This window comes from Salvia splendens, chromosome 9 (genome assembly GCF_004379255.2).
Source record: "Salvia splendens isolate huo1 chromosome 9, SspV2, whole genome shotgun sequence".
NCBI classification, from domain to species: domain Eukaryota; kingdom Viridiplantae; phylum Streptophyta; class Magnoliopsida; order Lamiales; family Lamiaceae; genus Salvia; species Salvia splendens.
The window spans coordinates 24886693-24914224 of record NC_056040.1 but is presented as its reverse complement, the minus strand read 5'-3'; the positions used below and the strand labels follow the sequence as shown (position 1 = coordinate 24914224).

The 27532-nt window shown below is 38.4% G+C and overlaps 2 protein-coding genes across 2 annotated transcripts; both read right to left on the bottom strand.

The window, feature by feature from the left end:
* Window positions 1-2115: 2115 nt before the first annotated feature.
* LOC121746984 (cytoplasmic tRNA 2-thiolation protein 2) lies at window positions 2116-4632 on the bottom strand. Its single transcript, XM_042140955.1, has 7 exons — window positions 4285-4632; window positions 3504-3858; window positions 3332-3418; window positions 3130-3251; window positions 2946-3024; window positions 2482-2873; window positions 2116-2346 (listed from the first exon to the last, which is right to left on the bottom strand). Exons 1-7 carry the CDS (start codon window positions 4623-4625, stop codon window positions 2298-2300), a joined length of 1425 nt encoding a protein of 474 aa, XP_041996889.1. The 5' UTR covers window positions 4626-4632; the 3' UTR covers window positions 2116-2297.
* A 549-nt stretch (window positions 4633-5181) lies between these two features.
* Window positions 5182-13320, bottom strand: LOC121746983 (insulin-degrading enzyme-like 1, peroxisomal). The gene is made up of 26 exons (XM_042140954.1): window positions 13100-13320; window positions 12937-13012; window positions 12010-12077; window positions 11724-11815; window positions 11561-11634; window positions 11432-11475; window positions 11231-11282; window positions 10929-11051; window positions 10735-10847; window positions 10127-10289; window positions 9633-9725; window positions 9418-9503; window positions 8817-8903; window positions 8615-8718; window positions 8297-8399; window positions 8097-8192; window positions 7804-7990; window positions 7567-7628; window positions 7379-7483; window positions 7007-7208; window positions 6705-6913; window positions 6365-6489; window positions 6236-6287; window positions 6048-6134; window positions 5807-5929; window positions 5182-5696 (listed from the first exon to the last, which is right to left on the bottom strand). The coding sequence occupies exons 1-26, from the start codon at window positions 13217-13219 to the stop codon at window positions 5412-5414; spliced, it is 2931 nt and encodes a 976-aa protein (XP_041996888.1). The 5' UTR covers window positions 13220-13320; the 3' UTR covers window positions 5182-5411.
* Window positions 13321-27532: the final 14212 nt, after the last annotated feature.

Below are 27532 nucleotides of genomic sequence, written 5' to 3'. Positions count from 1 at the left end.
CTTATCAGCCTTTTGGAGAGGGGTGCCCAACCATGAGAGGAAACATGCCATCAGGTCCTTGGGGAGACATATGGATATGTTCCATCTATCGTAACAGCAGTACCACAATTGACTTGATATTTTGCAGCTGAAAAAAAATACTCCATGGACTCCGGCTCCTAATTTCAAAAGATACTTCGATCATCCTCAATTTCTACTATGCCATGCTTGATCAATCTATCCTTCGTATTTGAGTTTTACTTATATTTTTTTTGCTTAAATACTTTCATGAATTCCGACCACAAATTGTTTCCTTTTATGATAACGGCAAATTCATCTTAATTTTAATTTTCTAGTTTAGATAAAATGGGGATCATTTGATTTGGTTAGAACTCTTGAGTATTTAATGTGGAATATAGGATCGCCCTTATGTTTTGGATATTTTAAACCCAAAAAGTAACAATGAAACTGATATCAGGTAATTAAGAAATAGAGGTAATCTCACTTGATTTATTAAACAAGAGGTTGATATTTTTTACTCCATCCATCCCTTAAAAACTTGAACTTTTGAAGGAGTATATGTTTTAATCCCTAAATGAAAATGTAAGAGAGATAAAAAAAATAATTAAAATATTATTAATAAAGAATGAGTCAAAAATTTCTCAAATAGAAATGAAAATAGTAGTTCATAATTAAACCCATTTCACAATCCTTAACCTTTTCATTTTTTAATTAATCTAATATCATACTACCATATATCTAAAAAAATAATACATTAAAATCAGAGAGAATTTCGGTTGGCTTGGCCGGCTGAAAACGATATTTCCAGTGCAAACCAACAACAAATAAACAGCAAATTATGCTTTCTTTTGACCACACCAATTATTATTTTCTGAAAATTTCTCAACTTTCAACTTAGAAATTTCTGTTTATCTAGGCATCCTGTTATAGAAAAGAACTTACTGTAACGATGTGGATAAATCTTATGCTACCTTCAGTATAGGAAAATTGACACTTATTTTGACTAACAATACCATTCACAAAATATTCAAACTTAATTTATATGGAGTATATGATTTACTTCTTTCACTCGTGCATTTGCTTTTGATAATAATATTTTCATAACTTTGTACAATTGATTAAACAATAAATTTTAATTACGTGATAAATGTAAAATATCTTATGTCAAACTACATATTATAATTGTCAAACTATATATCATAAGGAGTCATGTCTAATCATATTACCAAATTATGGAATAAATGTAAACAATTACAGGTTAAACGTTTAGGGCTTGTGTCATACGCATTATTATATACTATAGTAATGAGGTTTGGACCTTTGGTATATTAAACTAAGATGACTTTTTTTATATAGTACTCCACACATTAACAAAAAAAATTTGCCACAATTTTCTATTCGGTCGATCACGTTTCACTTATACAACTAAGGTCCACCACAACTTGCTGCAAACTAAGCCTGCATTACAAGCAAGAATGACGACAAACTCAAACCCAAGTCGCAGATGCAACAAAACTCACCAGACGAGCAATCTTAGCATGTTTTCTTGAGCTCCTCGTGTTGGAGACGAACGACAAAGATGGCTAGACCAGAACTTCAAAGCACATACACACTTATCACAGGATAAAGGGGAAGATGAAAGTAAAATGAGGACCACCACCATCACCATCACCATCACTACCAAACCAACACAAGTCACAGCCATAGCCAATGAAAGGTCCAGTCCAGCAAATATGCGAATTTATATAATATATGAAAGGTCAACCATGTGTAACGAGAGTGACACAAGCATTGCTTTCCAATTCATTATGCTTCCTAATCAACAAATTAGACTGCAAAGAAAGGTAGGTGGCATCAAATGTGAATAGAAAGATACTTCGAATTCTTTCATCAAAGGGGTAAGTTGGCAAACTTGGCATGAAGCTTATTATATGCCCACAGATCACATGATTTCTTAAAACACAATCATGCAATTATACTAGCAAGTAACACTAGGTTTGCAACATCTATACTCTCTTCGTTTTGAAGCAGCAGTCAAGAAGTATTTATGCATTGTGTATGAGAAATACAAATTTTTTGTATTTTCCTCCAAAAATCAAGCAGTATAACATATACCATCATGCAATCTTGAGTACGAAAATGCTTAATAAATAAGCCTGTTTTCTGAGAACCGTAGAACTAAGTCAGAGCCCAAAATTGAAAGCTTCCCTAAGCTCGCCCCAGTCCTGCCTCCATCTGTGGGTGAGTCTTGTTCTTTCCCAGTTGGAATGTGAAGGCCAAATCCTCCAACATCATCTTTAGGTCCCGTCATCACTGTCTGATAACAGAAGATCTTGTATTTGCTCCCTGTGTGAACCACAAGGCAAGCATATGTATAAGAACATATGCATACATGTGACAAATGCAAGTATTCATTTCAAAATGCAAAACTGAACTAGTTAATAGATGTAAAGAATAAAATCCTAGGAGTAAAAATATCACCTTAGAAACATGTGGCTGTCACTGCTATCCTTAGCCAGGGTTGTAATGGACTGAGGAAGCAGAGAAAGAAAGTGCTCCATAGATGAGGTATCCTTTGGAAGGATCTGATACTGGCAGCTCGAGCATGCAGCTGCATAAATCACAGCACTAGTTTCCTCAAGGGCAAGCCCATTCAGGCCTGAAGTGTTGGATTTCTTAAGTGGACTACTGCATACGAGGCAAAATGACTCCGGGGGTTGAGATTTATCGGGCTTCAAGTTGTATTTCTTTTGCCTCCTCTTAGTAGCCAAACGTTCGTTGGGGTCATCAACTTCTGGAGTTTTATTGAAAGAGAAAGGCGTGAGTTTCCCGGCTGTCCTTACAATTGTACTTTCACGTGAAGGATTCTCCTCCTGTAAAAAAAGAAATGGCATAAAGCCTCAACAAAAGAGAATCTACAAAAGAGAATATCGTGTGGTTCCTACCTGCAATAGTTTTACAAACGACGATATCAATCCATTAATGCCAGCACGAGGTTGCTGAGATGCTTCTACAGTCTTTAAACTAGAAAACAATGAGAGAGATCATCATGAAGCAATAGTTTCAATCAATAAGAAATCAACTAGTCATGAAACATTAAGAGAAGATCCCATCACATTTCCATCACACCTGTCCAGACTGCATAGCATATTCAATTCTTCGGACAGACAGTCACGAAGAGGAAGCACCACTGGCACCTTCCACCTTGCATCAACGTATTGTATATCTGCAGCTAACGAGAAACCCTGTCCCTGGTAAAATAAGAATGTAAATAGCTTCATACATTGAAAGATTTTTTTCCTTTATCTGTAGGCATGTATGACCGACTGACCTTGACAGTTGCTTCAAGAACATGGCAAGCTATCCGGGAAGTGCACGTCCCCAGGACAATTTTATTATATCCATTGTCGAAAGCAGCCTGCATGGTCAAAACATAACTGACTGTAGAATAATTCCACTTGATCGTTTTAATGCATTAAATCAACAAAGTAATAGAGTCAAACCTTTTGCAAACTCAACATGCGCAGATGCTTATTGAGATCTTCTTTCCCAGTGAGATCTCTGACAACATCACCCAACCTTTTCAAACTGTCTCTCCCAACAGCCAACTCGGGCGAATAGATACTCTCCGTAGGAATAGCAAGAAACTGTTTGGTTGGTGGAGTTAGATTTGACACAATGAGTTCCACCTCATTCGCTGCTTCACCAAATTCACTAGATGCTTCTGCACACATGGTAGTTTCATCAATGTAGGCGACCCCAACTCCAAACACTGGTAATACCCGTTCCCGTTCTCTACTTGCATCAAAATTCTTCTGTGCTTTTTGTTGCATCTCATGAACAAATTGAAGAGCCACCCTGAACATAACCTAATCAATCTTCAAAAATATTTTTTTTTTAAATCCTAAACTAAAATTAGAAGAAAGAACAAGCCTAGCTACAACTATAACCCTAAACCCTAAGTAGCACTCACTAAAACATGTGAAACTACGAATGATTCCAATATCGAAATGATTATCTCAAAAACAAATGGAAACACTAACTAGCTAAGAGCTTGATCCAACTCTATGAGCTTAACTCGATCCATACATTGTTCAATTATTTCACCGAGCAAATAACAAAATCGAAGTAAAATATGAAGTTGAAATCCCTATCTCAATCCTCCATTCATTAGCCAAAGCCAAATCCAATATAGCAATAACCTCCACACGAGAATCAATTTCAGGAATTAAGCTCAGAAATCACAAAAAAAGCACCAATAACGGTATACATAGTATAAAATACCTAGAGGCGGAACCACCAGAGAAGGCGACGAGAATGTTATCGGAAGGGGAGATCATCGCATTAGAGGTAACGGCGAACCGAAACTTCCCGAGCAAATTGCTACGGAAGCAATCGGCGCAGAACCTCCCGCCCTCTCCGGCACTGCCAGCGACGGCGGGGTGAGTAACGGCGATGGTTTGGTTGATCTTGCACTTGAGGCATACTCCGGGAACATTAACACCGCCGCGCCTTGGATTTGAGGCGTTTCCGTTGGCAGCCACGGGCCTCTCGTCGTCTTTGTAGCAACCGGACTCGCAGCTTGCTGAGTTGCAAGCCATTTTTTTTCTGCGAATGATTTTCATTTTTTAGATAAGGGTTTTATTATGTGTTCGGCCCATTAATCTTCTTGCTTCAAATTTCGAAATCATGGGTTCGGCCCAATATACTTATTTTCTTTTCATAGAAAGCATGGGATTTCCTTGTTAGGTAGCTGTTTTGGTAGAGTGGGATTATGGTAATTTTATTTTTTAATACAAATATATGAATTTTAAAATTTTCTGAAATTTTTTAAATAATAAAATTATAACTGATTAGACAACTGAAATTTAGGTGACAATCAAAACGAACTCCACCTAATTTTAAAAAAATAACTTCTCCTGAACCCCTCCAAACTGTGTATTACAATCATGTGTACTGTCATATACCACCTAAAGATAAGGGTTTTAGTTCTGATCCGCAATGAAATACTCCTTCCGTCCCATAAAAATATGGGCAATGGATATGGCATGAGAATAATGGTATGGGAAAGTAAGACAGAGGAGGAGTATAGTAGTTAAAGTAGTGTTAGTGAAACCTACATTATTAAATTGATATAACTTTCCAAGAATGGAATGCACATATTTTTGTGGGACGGACGAAAATAGAAAGTGCATATATTTTTATGGGATGGAGGGAGGATGTTTTTCTTTTCTTTTACCTATTTGTTTGCAGAGCCAAAACACAAACTGTAGTTGGAAAAACATCCTACTATAGTTCAATAAGCCAAACAAGAAAACACAAGAAACCGAGTTTATGAGGCGCCTCAACCAATTTCAACAGTTCTGAATGCTTCAAGAAAACACAAGAAAACCGTTCTGGCAAGAAGAGTTCTACTTGTGATCCTGGACAGAGTTTTGCTTTATTTTATGCTTCAAGTGACCGAAGCCTCCTTTCAACGAGCCATACAGAGGCCGTGATCTTCTGAAACTAAAGATATCTTCTATTCGAACGACGCTAGATTCAGGAGGTTTAGAGTTGTCTGTTTCGTACTCTGAAGTATGTTTGCTCCCGTATACACGTACGCTCAACCCCTTCTTGTGGGGAGCACCGACTTTAATGTACTCGTTGAAGAAATCTTTCAAGTCCTTTTGAGTTATTTGCTTTAGTGCTGCTACCTGTTTCATCAAATATGGTGGTATCATCAACCAAAATATTTGGCCATTGTGAAATCCTCATTGTCCTAATATTTCATATACTACTAAAAATAGTAAACTAGATTCAATACCTCGCGTTCTATCCTGTCAAATGTGAAGGTTCCGTTAGAAACTTCTCGCCAGTAGAATCCAGATTCCTCTCGCAGGTTTTTGTGCTTCTCTAGCTTCATGTTGATAAGTGCATTAACGTGGTTCTGGGTCGATGGAGAAGATTATATGTCAATATCAAGGTGCTCCCTCAAAGCATAATGTAAGAGAGATGAGTTTTTCATAATGAAGTAGTTTCCAGGAAAGATTAACACAACACGAAACCTTAAATTCTTCGCTAGGCATTTCATTAAGCTCAGTTTCGAACATCTTGAGAAATGACTCTACTCTCAGATCAATTTGACCAGGACCCTATCAAACACAATGATGGGTGAGTTATAAATAGTAACTACAAGAACAAATATATATTGTGAGTAAGACGGACATATTTACGCAAACGATGCAATCTATACCTTGACACTTGATTGGATAACGATTTGTACACCTCGGACACCAGAGTCATTCCTACAGTATGGAAAATGTGAGACAAAAATCACATGGCACAAACGGAAGAACATAGAATGCAAGAGTCATTTTCCTACCTCGGCTTAAGCACTGTAATATAACCAAGCTGCTCAACTGATCTAAGCTGGTGAAATGCAGGTTGCTTTGCAATCATAGCAAAAAGTTGAAGAGTGACATTTAGCTTGAAATCATCCTGGTGCACCTACATGTTACAAAAGCAGTAATGTTCAAAAATTGTTCCTTAACAGATGACATTTAGCTAAATTGGTTTGGCTTGTTTCGAGGGGTTTGGTCCTTGCCTTTTAACACCGTATCTGACGAAAAATGAATAAAGAAACAATACAGGAAAATCACAATCAAAGACTTGAGATATTGATTGGTTGGATTCCAACAATTTTTCTAAATTTTAGTTTGTACCTGAATGTAGTGGACAAGTGCAGAATTCTCGTCACTAGGATTTAGGCCTTTCGTGCTGTAGAAGTAACTTATTCCCCTCTCAAGCTTCACAACTCTATCTGTCATGTACTGAGAACCAAAGAGAGGCTTGGATAAGGGATTGGAACTCTTAAAGAACACATCTTCTATATGCCGAATCATGGACTCTGTTTCTTTTGGCTCAAGATTTCCTACATTTAGACAACAATGAAAATGATAGAGACATTACCCAAAGAGTAGAAAAATCTGGAAAAAGACGAGGAAACAATGAGAGGAATCAGAACCTGCAGCATAGCTCTCCAAGAAGACCCTTGATATCATTAAAGGATGAAATTGCACAAGATGCTCGACTTCAAGGTGAGGTAAAACTTCAAGTAGCTCAGTCCAAGGCCATGTTTGGTCTTGTAGTATCAATGAACAGTAGTACATGGCTTGCTGATATGGCTGTTGAAATTTCAGATTCTGATACTCTTTTGTGACCAATTCCTGCGTAGAAGTATAACAGAAACCAAAGAGGATAAATATGATAAATCAAACAGCTTTTAGATGCAAATATTAGTTACTATTCGTCATGATAAGGATAGCATTATTCTGGAGGCGACATGATGAACTAAACAATGGAGATCTGAGCTAACTCAAGTAAGTTAAGTGTGTACCTTAATTACAGCAAATCTGTCCGGTTTAACTTTAAAATTCGCAATCTGTTGTGTTACTTCCTCCAGTAAGATCGTCAGCTTGTGATTATATCCAACTACAGTGACCTGTAAGGGAGATGTTACAAAAGTAATGGGTAAGAATGACTGGGTTCTTTTGAAGAAGAGTGTATCAAGATACAGCAGGGTACCTGGAAACCATAGTCAGTGTCGCTAACAGAATAATATAGACAAGCAACCTGTGCATAGTATGCTGGAATAAGAAAAAAAACAGAGAAAGAACAGTTTTCATGACTTAATTTTGGAAGAAGAAAAACATAAGAGACATCATAATTAAAAATGACTAGATGTAAGGCCATATCAAGCAGGTGAAACAATTAGTGGATGACATTATTTCATATTATACATCTTAACCATGATAAAATTACCATATTCATTTAAGTAGTCCATCAGCAAACGTGTAAATATTTCGGTGAGAATTGATGATTCGGGAGAACTCCCAGAAAAGGGACAGTTGAAATCTATCTTAACATATGCCTTCGGAGTTGAAAATGTATCTGGCTTGTACCACAACCTTGAGCAAGATGTCTCCCTCAGCAAAACTGGTAATTTGATCTGATATCAAAGGTCAACACACCACCAACAAAAAGGATCTTGTTATGAGTCTAGCAACCAAAGGACACATGTCACTGTTTGAGCTAAGTAGAATGCAAAAACTTACTTGCTCTGAGACAGTTTTAAGGGATAGATCTGTAGGAATAAACACATTTTTGCCAGGTAGATGCAAACCTTCACCAGGAGCTTTATCAGCCCATTGCTACAAGTCAACAAACACATTAGAATATCTGAAGTGGAGTATCCCATAGTTAGTTAAGTAGGGAGAACAGTTTTTTTCGGCATTAAAGAAGAAGGAAGGTCAACCTTAATCTTAGAGCCAGTTAATCGCTCAACAGAATAAGCTGTACCATACCAAGGCTCTTTTGAATCTTTAAGTCCCTCAAATTTTGTGGACTCCCAAAAAATTCTGTGGAACAGATATAAAACCAAACAACAAATGAATGACGCAAACAATTAAAATGGGAACCACTATGAAACCACCAGTTATCAACTTGTTGTTCCGAGTCAACTTGAAGCTGACTATCTGTTGTTAGCAAGTAGCAATAACATTTCCGTCAATCATATTGGTGCTTGTAATAAACAAAAAATGATAATAATCTCCAAGTAACTTGTGAAACAGACCTCACATTGTCTGGACTCAGCTCTTTCAATGCTGACTGAATAACTTCAGAATTAAACTTTGTAGGCAAAGATGATCCAACCAGCCAATCTTTTGGACGATACAACTTGAAGAGATTAAACAAAAACAAGCAAGAACTATCAGAAGTGAAATTACTTCAGCATAGAAAGCTAGTCCTAAACTTATAAAGATAGAACTAATTACCTGCATATTCATTGCAACATTAACCACATAATTAATTGGATGAATCTTATCTTTATAGTGAAAGGAAGTCTCGCAAATGGCTGCAAGCTTCATTAGTAAACAAAGATGAAAGAGTTAAAATTTCCAACTGACAGTTTGAATATATTAAACAAAGGAAGCATGGACATGGAAATTAATATAAGCAGGCTCTTACTGCCTTCAATGTTTAATCAGACCTCTAGAATGCCAAAAACTGAGATCTGATAGATAGTGAAGCAGCTAAGGATAAAGGACCGGCAGTCTCAAACTTAGACAAATTTCAGGTCTGTATCTCACTTCTATAACAACAAAATAACATAATATGTGCAATGCAACAACAATTTTGATATAGTCTAAAAGATGAATATTTCTAGACGGATCTTTTTGATATAATTTGTTACCTTCACTACCAATGTGATGAGTTGGATTCAGTGTTAATGATATGCAGTTCACCACTCGCCAAGTGCTTACATCAAATAACACAATTGTGCGTAATGCAACAACAATTTTTCTGCAATTTGTTTTGTTGGACTGTGCCATATATTTTGTTTACAAGCAGTAGTAATAGTGTCATCAACTATACCTCATCAAAAATCCATTGTTGAGTTCCAGAATTCTGGAGAAGGTGAATGTATTTAAACAATAGTCCCACAATATCCTCAAACTTCTCTGTGATTAACACAAAATAAAAAATCATATATATTAAGAATGATATAAAAGTTGATCAATGGTGCCCCCCATCACCCTGAGACTTCATCCACATTAAGCGAAAGTAAAATCCGAAGAGAGAAAAATTACCTTGGCCAGCATCTGTGAGATCAATGCTGACTTTAAAGAAAGAAAACTCACAAGTCCAATCTGATTCACCAGCAGATAAACTTGTAGCCCAACCTGAAAAAATTCAAATGACCTAATCAATACAGCCTGAGTATGAATTTTAGTAACAAATGACCTCTTTACATTGTATCTTAGAAAGTAAAATTTTATTCCTTACAAAGTAGATCAAAATCGAAAGTAAACCAACAGATAATGCAATGACTAAATCATGACACATCCCAACACTTAATGTTATGGCCCAATACATAATAAAGAAGTTTCAAACTATTACCATAAGGCAGAAAACATAACCGATGATAAGAGTATCAGTTTATCATACAATATTCTTTCAACATGGTTGGGGTTGAAAGAGAGGGGTAAGTACAGAACAGATATATACTGACAATATTTTTTAACAGCAAATCAGTGAGGGGGAGTATCCGAGTAGGGGAATGGAAAGGAAGCTCAACACCCACCCCGTTTTTTCAAGATGTAAAACAAAGATCCTTCTCCTTCATGGCCAATCAAGTGACCCAGATACCTGCTCGGCCCTTCATTGTAACGACGGATACCAGGTGTTATTGGCCATACAAATTTCAACTTGTGACCTTGCTTGATTGGGACGGCTTTTACAAGAATCTGAGATAAAGAGTGAAATATAATCTATTTTATTACCAAGTAGAATCATTACTATTATATTGAATAACCAAACTTAGCTCAGTAGTTAAACATGTCTTTCAACAAAAGAAATTCATAGTGAAAAGACTGTGACATTAATCTTGTATGCATAACCATGTAAAGGTACCATGGTAGCATTTCAAGTTTTTTCATCTCAATGGGAACAGGTGCCCAAGAGGCACTAAAATATGGATATGTTTATGTAGCAATTTGTGGAGATGAACATTTTTATCAAGAAATAATAAAGGAAATAAATGGTTTCACTTAGAAGGTGTAATATATAAAATGAGCACAACATTGTCATATACCAAATAATCTTCCCGTGGACTTGGTTGTTATAAAAAGGAAAAAGAAACCTTGCCACCGGTTAGGTTAAAGTAACAGAGTAAAGATGCACCAACAGTACCTGAAGGTTTTCTGAATTACAAGGCTGGCCAGGGAAATGGATTAAGATTCTATTTGTATTTTGGATATCCTCAAAATAGCTCCGGACAAGGCTTTCACTTTTATCGAGGTCATCTAAACAAATTCGACTACATAAGTTCATATATTTAACATGGCAAGACCATATAAACCAGGTGACAGTTATCAATATGCTACCTTTAGTATAAATCACAAGATGCATGAGATTGGCTGAATAATTGTATTCATAGAACTTTAGAAGCTCTTGTCTAATGTCCAATTTTTTTTCTTTTGGCCGGACTTCCAAAGTATCCCAATTTCCTGCATGTACATTAAAAGAGCATAGATGATAAAAAGATGCATTAAGGATCAAGATAAATGATGGATACTGTTATGTACTAGTAGAACATAATTATCTCTATCTACAACAAATAAATAGGGTGATGAAGCTTAGTGATCAAAATAGAATTAACATGAGATTATAATATGATAATTCCAACCTGTATTGAACTTGTGGTACGGGTGGTCTTGCGCACTTAAATGTTTCTGAAGCTGTATTAATAGGAAACAAATTAAAATACTAGTTGGTCAGTTGTATTCAGTACCTGATTGCAGCAATTAATTATTAATAAATGCATCCCTGAAATTAAATTTAGAAAAACTTATAAAGACTTGATAGCAAAATTCAAATACAGAAGCACCTGATGCATCCGCCAGCCATCAGATAGCAAATTTTTCTGGTTCTCTGAGATAAAATGGATAAGGGTAATCGAGGTCATCAGGAAACATAAAAAGGGATTAATCAAGAAACTTCAGGATAAAATGCTGACCAGAATCAACTGCTTTTATTTCCCTTGTAGTCGCATCAGCCGACATCGTTGGTTTTATGAAAAACTGAGCAAATCTGAATAAAGATTACAGAACATAATTATGTCATGCATCCACAGAATGAATGTTCTTTTAGAAGGCATCTGAAAATTCAATAAATTCTACCTGTCCAGGGCTTCTTCAAAGGAGTCAGGGTTGACATCAAAGTAGAAGTTGGTGTTCTCAGACGCTGTGAAAGCATTTGTACTGCCTCCATGCTGCAAATGTAAATCGAGTTAAAGATGTAGTAGTATTGTTTTTCAGCTAGACATACTAGAAACAGCACTTTTCCAGACAAAGGATAAAAGTTTAAGACAAGGAAGAATCAGTCAACAAGGGAAAATAGTGGGATCATAGTGATGGTCTAGTCCCAGATGAAACAAGGTCAGTCAAGCTACATGAAAAAAAATACCTCAGTGATGTATTTTGAATAACTGTCCTCCTGAGGATACTTTTCGCTAGAATAGAAAAGCATGTGCTCTGTGATAAAATCACATTACGGTCAGATATAAGTCTAACGAACTGTACATGGTAGAAGAACATAACTATTAATTGCAGCAAATACATCATGGATAGATAACATAGAAAAGCACATTCTCTGTAATAAAAGAACCATTATCTGGAGTTACACCAGTGATACATAAACTAATTACTCAAAAACATCCGCAGGTAAAAAAAATTACACAATACAATTGGATGAAGTAAGGAATCAAATGAAAAGTCAGCTGTTTTCAAACGCCTTGCATCAACAAATTAACATTCTACTAGATCTTTAAAATTCTCTTTTTTGGAAAAAACCAGATGCTAAATTGCATAACTTAACCTGCTAAAATCTCTCCGAAATACCAGAATCCAATTCGTCAAATGACTCATATCATATTTGCAAAGGCATTACAAACACTGGTTGATCCAGAGCCAGGAAATGGAGAAGGTGGAATTATCACTCCTCATTATATTACAAGAAATTTAAGAATTTACAATCATAAACAAGTCATATTTTAATTTATTAATGAGCTTCGTAAAAGGAATAAAAAGAGAAAGAAACATCTTAATTCAAAATTATTGAAGCATAGACCTCTTAGTTGAAAGCCTAAAAATCACACCATTAGACTACAAAATCTTTTATACTAACATATATTTAAATAAAATACTAGTATATTTCTGCACACAGAGGGAGCAGATATGCTATTTTTGGCTCGACTCTAGCGGATATTTAGGTTCCCCAGCCACTGAATAGTGATTACAAATACTTCAACAGAACGAAAATCGAATGACATTACAAAAATTAAGCTCAAAAACATTCAGATTGAGGCATCTTTGCAGCCAAAAACTTGCTCACCAAGAAAATGCGCGAGGCCTTCGAGTCCCTCGGGATCACTGAAGGAACCAACGCAAACATCCATTGAAGCAGCACACTGCAATTAAAAAAAAGACAAAATTGAGAAACAAGCTAATCAATTTCAGATTTCCGCGAAACTGCTAAAAAAAGGACAACTCATGACTTTATCAGTTTCGGCATCGCTGATGAGGAGAACTTGGAGATTGTTTTTGAGAAGAATCCTGCGATAGTCTCTTTTATCATTGCGCGGCTTGATTATGATCTCATCTTCCGGTATCGACATGCTTTTCGTATCCGCTCATGCAAATTCAGTCGATTGCAATCACTGGAGTAAATGATTGATATATTTTCTGTGTGGAGAGAGATTGTTGACGACGACCAAGACTTTGGTTTGATTGCAATCACTGGAGTAAATAATTTAAAGATTTTTAGTTATATTAGACCATCCACTATGCTATCTTTATACCGTCCCTTAACTACTATTTGAGGGCCACACTGTCCTTTTTTTCTCCATCCCTTAACTAAGGGACGGAACCTGCAACGCTCCGTCCCTTAATTACTATTCATTCAATTTCATTTTTTATTTTTTTTACAACCCAGTTAAATTTAAAAAACACAATTCATTAAAATTAAAACAACATTACAACTTAAACTTAAAAAAAAAAGAAAAAAAGACATAATTAAAATTCTGAAAAAATAAAAATGACATAATTTAATCTTCTCCGCTAAAGTTTTCCCAAATATGCTCAATTAGATTCTCTTGGAGTTGGGTGTGGGCGCTAGAGTCGCTTTTCCTTGCCCGAATAGCCAACCGTTCTTGTATAGACGTATGTGCTCCACTTCGCGGCGGACTACTTGCGGTTGAGCTTTCGGGGGATTCGGGGTCGAACCAATTTCCCGCATCGGGTCCTTCGTCTCGGACAATCATGTTGTGCAAGATTATGCACGTATACATGATGTCGACCATGCTCTCCATGAACCACGAACGAGCCGGGGCTTTGATGATGTTGAAGCGCGCTTGGAGAACCCCGAACGCCCTCTCCACATCCTTGCGCGCAGCCTCCTGCTTCTGCGCAAAAAGAGCCTGCTTTGGGTTCGCAGGCTTGCTGCACATCTTCACGAAGGTCGGCCACTTCGGGTAGATGCTGTCGGCGAGATAGTACCCCATTTTATACAACCGGTTGTTGGCGACGAAGTTGATGGCCGGCGCTTTACCATCCAAAACTTCGGTAAAGAGATCGGACTGGTGGAGCACGTTTACGTCGTTGTTCGAGCCAGAGACCCCGAAGTACGCGTGCCAGATCCAAAGCCGGTAGTCGGCAACGGCCTCGAGTACAACGGTTGGGTGGGTGCCTTTGTGGCCGCTCGTGTAGGACCCCCTCCAAGCCACCGGGCAATTCTTCCATTGCCAGTGCATGCAATCGACACTGCCAAGCATCCCGGGGAATCCGTGCACTTGTTCGTGCAGGTTGAGGAGGAACTGACAATCTTCCGTGCTTGGCCTCCAGAGAAATTCGTCACTGAAGGCTGTCCGGACGCCTCTGCAGAAGTTGAGCAAGCACATACGCCCAGTGGTGTCTCCGATGTGGAGGTATTCATCGAATATGTCGGCCGTTTATCCAGTCGCAAGCTGACGGATGGCTGCAGTACATTTCTGCAGCGTCGTGTGGCTGGGACGGCCGACCACGTCGAACCCTTCTCGGAAGAACTCTTCCCGGGCCGCCAAAGTATTCGCTATGTGGAGAAATAGCGGTTTACTCATGCGGAAACGGCGACGGAAGTAGGTATCTCCCCAAATCGGGTTATCGCAGAAGTAGTCGCGTACTAACCGTGCGGCGGCTTCCTCCCGGTTCCGATTGATGTACTTCCGGGAGCGTCGTGGGGGTGGCGCGGCTTCCTCCGCCTCTCGTCGTCGATCTTCTTCAAGTGATTGTTCCATTAATTGACGCATTTGCTCAAAAGGATCCATTTGTTTGAGTTGGTTTAAGATGAAAATTGGAGTGATAGAGAGGATTTGAGAGGAATAGATGTATGTTTGTGTGTGAAATGAGTATGGAATAGGATTATTTATAGAGTAAATAAATAAAAAAAATTAAAAAAAAAAGAAAATAAAAAATTAACGGTAACATTACCGTTTGAAAAATAATTTTTTTTATTAAAATTTGAATTTTTTTTAAAAAATCGATTTTTTTTTAAAAAAATGAATTATTGCGTCATCCGTGACGACGCCCACTCGGGGGCCAGCGAGTGGGCGTCACGCATGCATCGGGGGAGCGCCACGTAGCCTGGGCGCGTGACGGGCCGGCGCGTCCCTTGTCTCGCTGATACGGGCTACGAGACGGGCTGGGGACGGGCTACGGGACGGGACGAACGTTGCAACGCGTCCCGCGGCGGAACCGTCCCTCCGGGACGGAACGCTAGCCGCGTCCCGAGTGGATGCTCTTACTCTCTCATTTCACGAAAAATAGGTCATACACAGTTTTCAGTTTTCGTTGGGTTAATTAAACGGGATTAATTTTATACTTCCTCTTTTTCCTGACAGTAGAAATTCTTTTCTGTCTACAGTGTGAGATAGTCGACCGACATAGAGTTTAATGTCTGAAGCGAAAGGTCTAGAGTTCATGTCATCCGTGACGCGGTCTTTAAATTTATATTTATTTACACATTAAAAAATAGAATTTGTTTTCTTTTTGGAACATTTCCTAAAAATAAAAACAATAGGAAACTTTTTTTCTATGAAGTGAAACTCATTTTTCGGTAACACGTTTTTTCTTTCTATCTCTCTTACTTTATCAATTTTGTACTCCCTCCGTCTCATGTTACCTGCACTTTTCATTTTAAGTTATAAATTTGGGATTGATTTTTTAGTGTAATTAAATTAGAATTTTAAGTGTAATGAGACATCACTTAATAAATGAGCTCTTAACTTAAACTAACATATTAATTAAATGCATTAATTCTAACTTAAACTATAAATAGTGTAAGGAGTTTGTGACGAGCCGAAAAGTAACAATGCAAGTAACATGGGACGGATGGAGTATTAAAACTCATTTCGTTTCAAAAGTTCTTACTTTTAGGAAACAGATGGAGTCTATTGGTACTTCTCCCTCCATTCGTCATTACTTGTCAGTAGTTTCCTTTTAATCCATCCGCCAATACTATTCACACTTACTTTTTACTATTTCTGATAATTTACCCCACATTCCACTAACTCATTTCACATAGAAAAATATTGAATAAAAAAAGAATTTTTACTTTTAGAAGAAATAATAGGGTGGAACTGCTATTTGGTGGTTCATTTCACTTGCAATTAAACATTGGTGGAATAGCAGTCACTTTGCTGCAAATGATGTTGGTTGGTATTGGCCTATATTGTGTTATACTTGTAGTGCTTTTCTTTAGTGAAATTTCATCAGAGCCCACAGAAGATATCATGGGAATGGGAAAAATGTTTTTTTTTTTCATTCCATTCCTTTGCTTGTTTTTTTTCTTAGAAATCATCATTCTATTTTTCATGCGAATATCGATTTTATTTATTTTAGTTTTTTATAAAATTATACAACATAATTATGTTATGCTATTATATTTCATTTCAATACCGACTCAATATTTTTATAATTTTTAAAATTATAATAAAAATAAAAATTTGAAAATGTTAATAATTGAATCTTTTTTCCAAACGCTATACATACTACGCACCCACACACTACACTCACGTCACACACACTGAAATCACACACTCACATACTGCACAGACACTGATTCACACACACTGCACACATACACATTGTCCACACTACACGCACGCGGGCGCGCGCACACTACACACACTCGGAATACACACGTTACACACTTACACGCATAGACACACTCATACACACTACATGTAGTGTGTGTCTGTTTTGTGCATGGTGTGTATGTAACGAGTTATGTATGTATGTGTTTATGTGTGTCATGTGTGCATGCACAATGTGTTCATCGTGTGTATTGTGTGTGTAAACACAATTTTTTCATTTCATTCCTATATTATTTGTAGTCAAGAAAAATAATATTCTCTCCGTCCCACCACAAGTGAATGATTTTTTTTGGGCACACAATTTAAGGAAATTATATTTATTGAGTTAAAGTGGAGTGAATAAAGTATGAGAGAGGAAAAAAAAAAGAGATAAAGAGAGAATAAAGTAACAAAGATGAAATAAAATAAGAGAGATGAAATAAAGTAAGAGAGAGAAAAAGTTTTGTTTTTCACTAAACGAGGAAATCAATCACTTGTAGTGGGATAATCCAAAAATGGAAAGTTGATTACTTGTGATGGGACAAGGGGAGTACTCCCTCCGTTCCCTCATAGTTGAGGCGAAACTTTTCGGCACGGAATTTAAGAAAGAAATGTTAAGTGTGTTAAATAAATAGATAAAAAAAGTAAGAAAGAGTAAAAGGTAGAAAGAATAAAGTAAAAAGTGAATAAAGTAGAGCGAATAAAGTAAGAGAGAGTAACGTAAAAAAGAGAAAAAAGTTACTATATATGGAAATGACTCAACTATGAGGAAACTTTCTGAAATGGAAAAATGACTCAATTATACGATAACAGAGGGAGTATATTATTTGTAGTTACCAAGCAAAAGAATGAAATCAATTAAGGAATAACAATTCAATTCTCTTTGGATTCTGTGCGCTTCCCAAACACAAGAATAGAACAAATTGTTATTTCATTCCAATCATTCTATTTTATTCCCTCCTTATTTCCATTCCAACGTACACCCTCCATCCCAAGGAAGATGACCCCTTCTTGAGTAGCACGAGATTTTATGCAGCTTTATTTTATGTGTTAAGTGGAGAGAGTAAAATAAGAGAGAGAGAATAAAGTAGATATAAAAGGTGTTTCCAATTTTAGTAATGAGTCATCTTCATTTGGACAATATAAAAAGAAAAGTGAGTCATAATGTTACTAGGGGAGTAATAAAACATACCTAAATTTAAAAAATAATTCTGGTGGGTCAAATCATGTCAGCTCATGCACAAACTTTGAGAAAGAAAAAGTATATCCAGACTAGCTTTATTAGTAATTGGTACAGATAAATTGGTAAAGATGTTTTTGTATGATTAAGAAATTTGATATTTCTCCCTTTAGAGCATCTCCGATGGTAATAGGTCAGCCATAAACTAGCCACAAACTCATTCTGTCATATAATCAGCACTAAAAACTCCTCCTGTCATATTATCAGGACAAGCAACTGGACAAGCAATAGGCTAGCCACAATAAATAAAATTATAAAAAACAAATAATTAACAATCACAAAAATACGGAATTAAATTTACGACACAGATATGGGAAAATTCAATAATAATAGTAAAATTTAAAAAAAGTACATTAATTAAAAAAAATTACATTAATTTTAAAAAAAACCCCTCTTCCACACACGAGCCCCCACCTCCGCCTCACTCATCGCCGTCGCCGCCGTTGTCGCCGCTATCCGGGACCCCAAATCTGCGGCATCTTAGCCCACGTCTGAGCCCCCCAACTGTGCCGAGGCGGCATCCAAATCGACCTGCATACTCTCGAGCATTGAGTAAAGAAACCTCTTCTCCACGGGTCAGTTGCCCCCCTCCATTCAACTAAGATCTTGTGCATCTGAGCCCGCGTTTGTTGACGCGCGAAGAAGGCGAGCTCGGTTGGCGACTTGCCAACAGGGGGGATGCCGACTGGACCTCCTGGGACCCCTGGGCGACCCCCATCGCTACCCTTTGCGCCCGCCTTTGACCAACCGGGTGAGTGCGACGAGTAAACGATGGTAGGGACGGGAACTCCTGAACATCCTCGGGAAGGTCGTGGGAACCGCCGCTGCTGCCACTGTAATCACCGGCATAGTTCAGTCGCTGCTTCTTCGGCCAGCCAGCATCGACACCTGCCCGAAACTTCTCGGAGTCCATCAGCACCTCATAGCAGTTCCAGTAGGTGAACTCCTTATAAAGCCCGGGCACGGGGAAGGCTTTTTCCGCTATCCTCCTGCAGTCCTCGTCAGTTTGGCCACTGGTCTGCATACGGAGGACGTTGGTGTACAAGCCCGAAAATCAGGAGACCGCAGCCCTGATTTGGTCCCACCCCTTCCAGCACTCCTCCTCGCTGTGTGGCCTCCCCTCCGGGAAAAATGCCTTGTAGGCTGCTGATATTTTAGCCCACAAGTTGACGATCCTCTGATTGTTCGAATGGAAGGGATCATCGCAAACACTCACCCAAGCCTTGGACAGCGCGACGTTCTCCGTATTTGTCCACTTCCTCTGTGCCGGGCTGTCGTCATCAGCCGGCTGCGACGACTCGCCGGCCACCCTTTTGCCCTTCCCCTTGCCCTTCATCTTCTTTGGTGCGCCCCGACCCCGCCCTACTCCCCCAGTTTGAACGGGGGTGTCCGCATACTCGAGATCTATCCCCAACTCCTCTAAGGAGAAAGTATCACACCCAGTGAACTGCGTCTCCGATGGAGTCGATGTGTGCGAAGAAGCAGTAAAAAAATCAAGACTGGGCGATAGACATTGTCCCCCCCGGCGTCCCCTGCATCCCGGGCTGCATCCCCGGCTGTCACCTCGGCATCATCTGCATCCCGGCTGCCCACCCCAGCATCATCTGCATCCTGGGTTGCATCCCCGGTACCCCCTGCCCGCCCTGCATCCCCTGCCATCCCGGCATCATACCCCCGGCTGCCATCCCGGGTAGGGGTGGGAAATTATACCGAAATACCGTAATACCGGACTTACCGTACCGGAAAAATATCGAAAATACCGATTTTTCGGTATACCGAAGTTTCTGGTACGGTATGATACCGTACCGCAGTGTTTCGGTACGGTAACGGTATCATTTTTTCTATACCTTGGTATACCGCGGTATACCGAATCCACGGTATACTGAAACTTCGGTATATACCGAATCCACGGTATACCGGTATACCGTGGTATATCGAATATTCGGTATATACCGAAGATTAAGTATACCGTGGTATACCGGTATACCGTGGTATACCGGTATACCGATATATATTTATATATATATAGGGTTGTGATCATATTAAAACAAAAGTATCATTTTATCATTTGAAACTATCATTTTATCCCCTCAAACTATCATTTTATGATGCAAAAGTATCATTTTATCATCCAAAAAATCTAAACTATCATTTTAAAACAAAAGTATCATTTTATCATTTGAAACTATCATTTTATCCCCTCAAACTATCATTTTATGATGCAAAAGTATCATTTTATCATCCAAAATATCTAAACTATCATTTTAAATCAAAAGTATCATTTTATCATTTGAAACTGTCATTTTATCCCCTCAAACTATCATTTTATGATGCAAAAGTATCATTTATCTTCCAAAATATCTAAAACTATCATTATTAAACAAAAGTATCATGTTATCATTTGAAACTATCATTTTATCCCCTCAAACTATCATTTTATGATGCAAAAGTATCATTTTATCATCCAAAATATCTAAAACTATCATTATTAAACAAAAGTATCTTGTTATCATTTGAAACTATCATTTTATCCCCTCAAACTATCATTTTATGATGCAAAAGTATCATTTTATCATCCAAAAAATCTAAAACTATCATTTTAAAACAAAAGTATCATTTTATCATTTGAAACTATCATTTTATCCCCTCAAACTATCATTTTATGATGCAAAAGTATCATTTTATCATCCAAAAAATCTAAAACTATAGATTCTTGACAACTCCAACAAGTCTTGACAATCACATCATTTGTGATTCCACAACTAATAGCTTAGCTTATTCTTCTTAACTCTTTAGACTTATGTGACCCAATGGGAATCCGATTGATTACATATAAATGATAAGTTTTATATATGTTGAGAAAGGAAAAACCATATTAATTCAACACGACACATGATACCTCAATGTGTTACTATAATGCTATATTGTTATTCGAAATTAAGGGAAAAAGAATGAAATGAATCAAAGTACCATAAAGTAACATATTTTTATTGAAAAGTGACACCGTCTTCTACGCCATAATCATCGCCCATTTACAAATAATAATATGATTTGATTAATGCTTAAGTATTTATATTATTGTATCTCTTTTTACGTACTCTAACTTCTCTATTATTCAAAATAGAATCAAATGGACAAACCCTATTAATTTGAATGCTATGAACAAGATTTGATTGTGACGAAGTTTTATTGTTTTGAGCTTTTTTAAATAGTTGAACATTTGAATTGTTATTTTAAATATTTTGGACACAATAGGTTTTTTTCGGTATACCGTTACCGTTACCATACCGTTATTACGGTATACCGTTAAAAACGATATACCGAAACACGGTACGGTATACCGTAATAACGGTATGGTAACCAGTATCAAAAAATATCATACCGAATTTTCGGTATACCGAAAATTCGGTACGGTATCGGTATTGAATTTTTTCATACCGTACTTTCCGGTACGGTATGCGGTATGGCACGGTCAGTACGGTATACCGTACCGACCCACCCCTAATCCCGGGCATCATCTGCTGCCAAGGGTACATGTTGTAGTACCCGGCCATCGGACCCCATCCACCACCCACGGGTACCGTGGGAGTTTGAGACCCGCTCGTCACTGGAGTAGACTCGTTGTTGTTCTCCATTTTGCTTTATTGCTCTTGTACAGAAATTAAGTGAGAGAGAAAACTCTTTAAAACAAGCGGTGCGAATGAAAATGACGTGCAAATCGTGTATATATAGTGTTTAAAAAAAAAAAGTGCTGGCGATCGCTCGCCGATCGCCCGCCTACAATGGCGGCCAGCCGATCGGCGAGCGCATCGGCCAGCGCTCGCCGAAATTCTCGCCGTTTTTCCGCTCGCCGCCTACAATGGTTCGGCTAGCAGACCGGCCAGCGCCGGGAATCGGCTAGCCGGTCCGCTAGCCTCCATTGGAGATGCTCTAAATAAAATGGCTATACATTTGTGGGATTGTATTTGTTGTAACATCCCTAACCCATATTATATATCTTTTGCATAAATATATATTTTCTTGTCATTGTATACATATCAGAGTATTATAAAAAAAAATAATTAAACAATATAGTCATATATATGTATTCGGGATCTTTATTATAGTTGAATATAGACATGTAAGGTTAAATATTGTTAAGCATATGATTACATGTAGTGAAGCTTTAAAAATGATATATAGTGATGTAGTAGCATGTTAGTTGTTACATATGTGTACGTATGGAATGAGAATAGAAAGATAAATAGTCTTCCTATAACTAATTATTAAATGCTACAATAACTATATGCAAATATGATATGTAGTCATTAAAATAGAAATAGAAGGAAAGCTGTCAACCAATTATGCTTGTAACGCGTAATTTTTAGATAAGTATAATAACAAGTGTTCTCATTATATTATTTGGGAAAATACATATATAAATCGGCTACCGACTTAAAACGAATAAGAAAAAAAGAGATGTGAAAAGTTTGGTTAGAAAAAGTAAAAAAATGGGGAAAGGTAAAAAGTTCACCGAGAGTTAGACAATTAAAAGAGCAACGATTGAGAGTTGTCTAATGAGGCATAATAGAAGCACAATTAGATCATATTTCGTAATCATGGGTGTATAAATCACTTTTAATTTACATACGTTACGTATTTGATTGCTAAATGTTAGTTTGGAGTGAATATTTGGATTGTATAATGTGAACCTAATATAATTATGTGTTATTTCGAATTATTTTGTGGAATATAATATGGATATATGTTTGGTGCAATACATATATGAGTGGTGCATGGAAATATTTTTGTATGACATTAGAATTATTTGAATCATTTGGATTAAAGATGATCTGTGACAGTCCTGCCTTGAGTCTGATATCAATGCAATGGACTTACGGGTCATATATACGATGACAATGGACCTACGGGTCATATATACAATGGCAATTGTCACGCCGACATTTTCTAAGGATAGAAAACACGGTTAATCGCGACTAGAGGAGGGTTAAAGAAGCGGGGAAGAAAGGGGGAAAACAACGCAACTCTACCATAGCTCGAAACAAATGGGAATAGCCCGAATAAAATCATAGTGTATCAACAATCAACAACTCAAAAAGGAATATTATCTCAACGATACAAGAACTCTAAAGAAGGACAACTACTTAGCGGAAGCATTTGAGAGAAGGAATATGCCACGTGTGAAGACATGACACACTCTAGACACTTAGATTTCTTCAACGACCTTGCTCAACACCCACCGCGCCCGTCACGCTCAACCTGCACATTTTTAAAAAGAAATGTAGGGCTGAGTACTTGATGCACTCAGTGGACTCATGCCGAAAACATTTTATAAAATATTGTGTCAGCATTTAAAAGTGAACTCGGGGTTTTATAAAAGACCAAGTCACCCAAAACATTTTCTCGCTCAAAAGTATGGTTGCAACCCATTTTTCTCTCTCCTCGTACCATATCTGAACCTCATGTGTGAAACGAGAACGTGGCCACATTCTCGATCACCGGACCGGCCAACTCGAAAGCTAGCGCACGATCCCCTCTGTGTACACTAGCTTGAATAGGGACTCGCTCCCTAGACAAACCCGAATTCGATTAAACTCATAACTTCTAGTAGGGACTCGCTCCCCACTAGGCGATCAGATAGGCACATCCTCAAAAGCAAAAATACGGCATGACACAATATATTTCACATAAAAATATACTTAGGGCATTGCCCTTATTTAAAAAGAAAGCTCACAGTAAAACTTTAGTTCGAAAGCCCAACTCGTTCGTTTAAAGCTTTATCTTGTGTTTCGTTCCGTCTTCAAAAGCGTGCATGACGTTAACTATTAATTTGATGTACTCTAGGCCCAAATAAAAAATTAGTACATTAGCCCAAATAAAAAAAAATGGTACAGCAGCCCAAATCAAAATGAGTCTACACACTTTTGGAAAAAAAAACAGCGAGCCCCTTTTATTGTCTTCTTCTTCAAATCATTCTGTCATTCTCCTTCTAAAAAATCTAGAACAACAATCTCTCTCTCTTATCAAAATCAGGAGACTTACAAAATTGAAATCTCTACTCTCCTTCTCTCAATTCGGGGCACCTCGGCCTCTCCGTCACTGCTCTATTTTCCTCTTTTCTGCACAGCACCGCCACCCGCCTCCGTCCAGCCTGGTCTCTCCGGTCGCTTCTGCCCCACGCTCCAAATTGCAGCGCCGTCGCCGCTCCCATCTCCTTCGCTGCCTTCCTCACACCGCTGTTGTCACTGTATGCCGACAGCTTCGTCGCTGCTGTCACGGTGCAGATCGTGCTGCCGTGCAGACGTGGTCGCTGATGCCAGCACCGAGCCGCCGCCGCCTTCCTCCAGCACGTCGTTCAGCAGCCTCGCCGACGCTAACACGGAGTCAACGCCGCGCTGTTTTCGCCTTCCGTCTCTCCATTCTCCGTCGCCCGTCGCCCAATAATATCTGATTTGGGGAGATTGATTTCATGAATTGGTGTGAAGGTTACCATCGCTCTCTATCCCTCGGTTTCTCATTGGATTTGGAGTTGAATGAAAGTAGTAACTTGCAGTTATGGGAAGACTTGTAGTGATAGTATATAAACGCAGGTCATGGCCGAAAATTACTCAACTGAAAGGGAGTGGCTGATTTTGTGGAAACTGATTGAATGATATAATATATGGAATCGATGGAATATATATCTCCATGGAAAAAGATTTGAATGGGAGATTTGAGCAGATTTGAGCATATCTACGGTTGGTCTCATATTGGATTCTCCAAAAATGAATTGGGCTTGGGAATAAATAAATTGGGATAGGAAAAGAATAATTGTTATAGGCCCAAAAAAATGAAATACTTCTCTCGACCAAAGAAATAAAGGCTAAAAAATGCTTAAACGACCTCCTTTCGAGAATAAATAAAAAGGGTAGAAAAAGTCGGGGTATTACAATCTATCCATCTTAACAAAAATTTCGTCCCGAAATTTGCTTACGTCCTTCAAATATAGAATTTCTCCATAATTTTGTCTTCCAATTTCCAAGCACCTTCCTCATATTGTTTACTTACATTGTAGTTGAAAGTCACATCGCTGCCACTTTTAATAAATTACGCGAGGTTAGACTATATTAAATTAAATCGCGCACTTCGCATCATCCCTCCTTGTCTTGCACCATCTTTTGCGGTTGAACTTCATTTCTTCTTTGCTATCTTCCACTTCTTGAAATCTTCATCGTATTCTTTTTGTTCTTGTTGTTCAGGGAAAACATAGGAAATAGTAAAATAGTTCACACATCAAGCTTGCTCCAACGTTTCGCGCCATTCCAAGATTAGAAAAAGTTTCATTGTCCATTGGTCTCCATCCTCTATCTCGATCTCCTTGCCTCGTCGTGCCTTGACAAATTAGGAGTTCATCCCAAATTTTCAGATTCTCGTTCGTTTTCGTCACTCAGGAAAGTGATAGATTATCTCAACTTAAAACTACGGTTCGCGCGTATTTAATCTAGCCTACAACATAAGCACTCTATGTTAGCAACATACTTCATCATCATCCATACTTAAAGATAACCAAGTATAACACACAACACTTTAACATCCCAAAGCAAAAACTTTTTCATACTTTAAAACTCAAACTGGATATCAAACTCATAATTTCTCTTCAAAACTTGCTCTTTTCTCAAACATCAGAAAATACTATTCTCAATTTAAAACCAATCCCTCACGAAAAGATTTTACTTCCTCGTTCTTATCAAAATTTTCTCTCTTCCATTCTAAAAAATTTTCTCGTCGTCCTTTCTCCGAAACTTTCTCATAGAAATTTTCACATAAAAAAAATATATTACCTCTTCCTTGGTTGAGCGTGGCGAAGCGGGATGTTGAGCCTTCCAAATTTAACCTTATTTTAGTCTAGCGAATCGAATCTAGACTAAGACTGAAAAAGACTTTCGGGTCCAGAGCGGAAAGAAAAATTGTTGTGATACCACTTTGTCAAGCCCGCATTTTCTAAGGATAGAAAACACGGTTGATCGTGACTAGGGGAGGGTTAAAGAAGCGGGGAAGAAAGGGGAAAACAACACAACTCGAGCATAGCTCGAAACAAATGGGAATAGCTCGAATAAAATCAGAGTGTATCAACAATCAACAACTCAAAAAGGAATATTATCTCAACGATACAAGAACTCAAAAGAAGGACAACTACTTAGCGAAAGCATTTGAGAGAAGGAATATGCCACGTGTGAAGATATGACACACTTTAGACACTTAGATTTCTTCAACGACCTTGCTCAACACCCACCGCGCCCGTCACGCTCAACCTGCACATTTTTAAAAAGAAATGCAGGGCTGAGTACTTGATGCACTCAGTGGACTCATGCCGAAAACATTTTATAAAATATTGTGTCAGCATTTAAAAGTGAACTCGGGGTTTTATAAAAGACCAAGTCACCCAAAACATTTTCTCGCTCAAAAGTATGGTTGCAACCCATTTTTCTGTCTCCTCGTACCATATTTGAACCTCATGTGTGAAACGAGAACGTGGCCACATTCTCGATCACCGGACCGGCCAACTCGAAAGCTAGCGCACGATCCCCTCTGTGTACACTAGCTTGAATAGGGACTCGCTCCCTAGACAAACCCGAATTCTATTAAACTCATAACTTCTAGTAGGGACTCGCTCCCCACTAGGCGATCAGATAGGCACATCCTCAAAAACAAAAATACGGTTCACATAAAAATGTACTTAGGGCATTGCCCTTATTTAAAAAGAAAGCCCACAATAAAACTTTAGTTCGAAAGCCTACCTCGTTCATTTAAAGCTTTATCTTGTGTTTCGTTCCGTCCTCAAAAGCGTGCATCACGTTAACTATTAATTTGATGTACTCTAGGCCCAAATAAAAAATTAGTACATTAGCCCAAATCAAAATGAGTCTACTCACTTTTGAAAAAAAAAAACAGCGAGCCCCTTTTATTGTCTTCTTCTTCAAATCATTCTCCTTCTCAAAAATCTGGAACAACAATCTCTCTCTCTCTCTTATCAAAATCAGGAGACTTACAAAATTGAAATCTCTACTCTCCTTCTCTCAATTCAGGGCACCTCTGCCTCTCCGTCGCTGCTCTATTTTCCTCTTTTCTGCACAACGCCGCCACCCGCCTCCGTCCAGCCTGGTCTCTCCGGTCGCCGCTGCCCCACGCTCCAAATTGCAGCGCCGTCGCCGCTCCCATCTCCTTCGCTGCCTTCCTCACACCGCTGTTGTCACTGTATGCCGACAGCTTCGTCGCTGCTGTCACGGTGCAGATCGTGCTGCCGTGCAGACGTGGTCGCTGCTGCCAGCACCGAGCCGCCGCCGCCTTCCTCCAGCACGTCATTCAGCAGCCTCGCCGACGCTAACACGGAGTCAACGCCGCGCTGCTTTCGCCTTCCGTCTCTCCATTCTCCGTCGCCCGTCGCCCAATAATATCTGATTTGGGGAGATTGATTTCATGAATTGGTGTGAAGGTTACCATCGCTCTCTATCCCTCGGTTTCTCATTGGATTTGGAGTTGAATGAAAGTGGTAACTTGCAGTTATGGGAAGACTTGTAGTGATAGTATATAAACGCAGGTCA

Excerpts from the sequence above, each read along its gene's own strand:
- LOC121746984 (XM_042140955.1), bottom strand. The coding sequence starts at position 4,625 with ATGAAAATCATTCGCAGAAAAAAAATGGCTTGCAACTCAGCAAGCTGC. Across the intron at positions 3,252-3,331 it reads TTCTTGAAGCAACTGTCAAG|GGACAGGGTTTCTCGTTAGC; the intron begins GTCAGTCGGTCA and ends TTATTTTACCAG. Across the intron at positions 2,874-2,945 it reads CGTTTGTAAAACTATTGCAG|GAGGAGAATCCTTCACGTGA; the intron begins GTAGGAACCACA and ends CTTTTTTTACAG.
- LOC121746983 (XM_042140954.1), bottom strand. The coding sequence starts at position 13,219 with ATGTCGATACCGGAAGATGAGATCATAATCAAGCCGCGCAATGATAAA. Across the intron at positions 8,719-8,816 it reads ATGTTGCAATGAATATGCAG|TTGTATCGTCCAAAAGATTG; the intron begins GTAATTAGTTCT and ends AATCTCTTCAAG. Across the intron at positions 7,209-7,378 it reads ACAGATTTGCTGTAATTAAG|GAATTGGTCACAAAAGAGTA; the intron begins GTACACACTTAA and ends ACTTCTACGCAG.